The following is a 1,702-nucleotide window of genomic DNA, read 5'->3' on the forward strand; positions in this document are numbered from 1 at the left end:
CACCAGGGCTCTGGATGAACAAGCTATAAAAACCCTATCCTTTGTGGGTCTGTCTCCATCCCCAGGACATGCACCTGTCTGATTGCATTTCATCCTCACTCCCACAGGGTGGGTGAGCAGGCCAGGATGGCAACACCCTGCCTCTAGCCAGTTAGCCGCAAAGGCGGGCCCCAGGCTGATGTGTCAGGTGTCACACTGTGCCTGGTAGCTGCCTGGCCTCCGCTGAAATTGCGTCTTATGTTGGCAGGAAAAAGAGAAGGCCCACTTGGCAGCAGAAGCTCTAAAGCAGGTGAATCGTAGTGTTTCTGGAAGCCGGGAGCCAAGGCCTGCCAGGGAGAGGCTCTTGGAGTGGCCTGACCAGGAGCTGGATCGAGTAAATAGCTTCCTGAGCAGCCGTCTGCAAGAGATCAAGAACACTGTCAAGGACTCTATCCGTGCCAGCTTCAGTGTATGTGAGCTCAACATGGACAGCAATGGATTCTCTAAGGAGGGTGCTGCTGAGCCAGAGCCCCAGAGCCTATCCCCCTCAAACCTCAATGGTTCCTCAGAGCAACGGCCTGACATTAATCTTGACCTGTCCCCTTTGACTTTGGGCTCCTCTCAGAACCACACGTTACGAGTTCCAGGTGAGCCAGCCCCACCATGGACAGAAATGAGAGGCTCCCACCCACCATGGACAGAGGTGAGGGGGCCCCCTCCTGGTATCATCCCTGAGAATGGGCTAGTGAGGAGACTCAACGCCGTGCCCAACTTGTCCCGGGTGATCTGGGTCAAGACACCCAAGCCAGGCAACCCTAGCCCTGAGGAGCCAGGCCCAAAGGAGGTTCCCAGTTGCAAGCAGGAGCTGCCCGAGCCTGTGGTCTCAGCTGGGAAGCCGCGGAAGGGCAAGAGACAGGGCAGTCAGGCCAAGAAGATCGAGGCAAGCCCAGCCCCACGGTCCCCTGCCAGCCTCGAGGTTCCCAATGCCAAGGGCCAGATCCCCAGCACCAAGCAGCCAGGCAAGGCCACAGAGCCTCCCAAAGTGGGCAGCTGTGCTGAGGCTGGAGAAGGGAGCCGGGGGAGTCAGCCAGGACCAGGCTGGGCTGCCGGCCCCAAAGCTGACGAGAAGGGCAGCTCCTGGCGAAACTGGCCAGGTGAGGCCAAAGCACGGCCTCTGGAGCAGGAGTCTGTGCAGCCCCCAGGCCCAGCAAGGCCACAGAGCTTGCCACAGGGCAAGGGTCGCAGCCGCCGGAGCCGCAACAAGCAGGAGAAGACAGCCGCCTCCTTGGGTGAGTGCACCAGGAATTGAGTGGCTGACCCCCCACCCCCACCCCAGCCAGGCCAGAGGGTGGAGGGTAATCCTTGCGTGTGGGCAGTGCTGCCCTAAGAGCATGACCCCAGAGGCCTGGCCGTGGGCACTAAGCCCTCCTGGCTGTGTCTTCCTAGACGATGTGTTCCTGCCCAAGGACATGGATGGGGTGGAGATGGATGAGACTGACCGGGAGGTGGAGTACTTCAAGAGGTAGGTGTGGGGATGCCTTCTCGCCCACCCACACTCAGGCTCTCCCTCAGCCCAACTCCCTCAGAGGGAGAGCCTCTCCAAGCTCTCTCCCACCAGTATATCTCCTGGAACCCAGGTAGCCACATGGCAGGACAGGGCACCTGGAAAAGTATAAGGGACAGGGAGGAGGAGGCATGTCAGGCCCCAAGAACCAGGGCTTTC

At 60.2% G+C, this 1,702-nt stretch overlaps 1 protein-coding gene across 21 annotated transcripts in view; it reads left to right on the forward strand.

The window, feature by feature from the left end:
• FAM193B (family with sequence similarity 193 member B) overlaps positions 1 to 1,702 on the forward strand; it is a 31,501-nt gene that overhangs the window by 26,632 nt on the left and 3,167 nt on the right. For all 21 annotated transcript variants that reach the window (XM_019838139.3, XM_011285137.3, XM_011285140.3 and 18 more), the window contains 2 exons: positions 248 to 1,268; positions 1,426 to 1,501. In XM_019838139.3, coding sequence (XP_019693698.2) covers positions 248 to 1,268; positions 1,426 to 1,501 — 1,097 coding nt within the window. The remainder of the gene's footprint in view (positions 1 to 247; positions 1,269 to 1,425; positions 1,502 to 1,702) is intronic.

This window comes from Felis catus, chromosome A1, assembly GCF_018350175.1.
Source record: "Felis catus isolate Fca126 chromosome A1, F.catus_Fca126_mat1.0, whole genome shotgun sequence".
NCBI lineage: Eukaryota > Metazoa > Chordata > Mammalia > Carnivora > Felidae > Felis > Felis catus.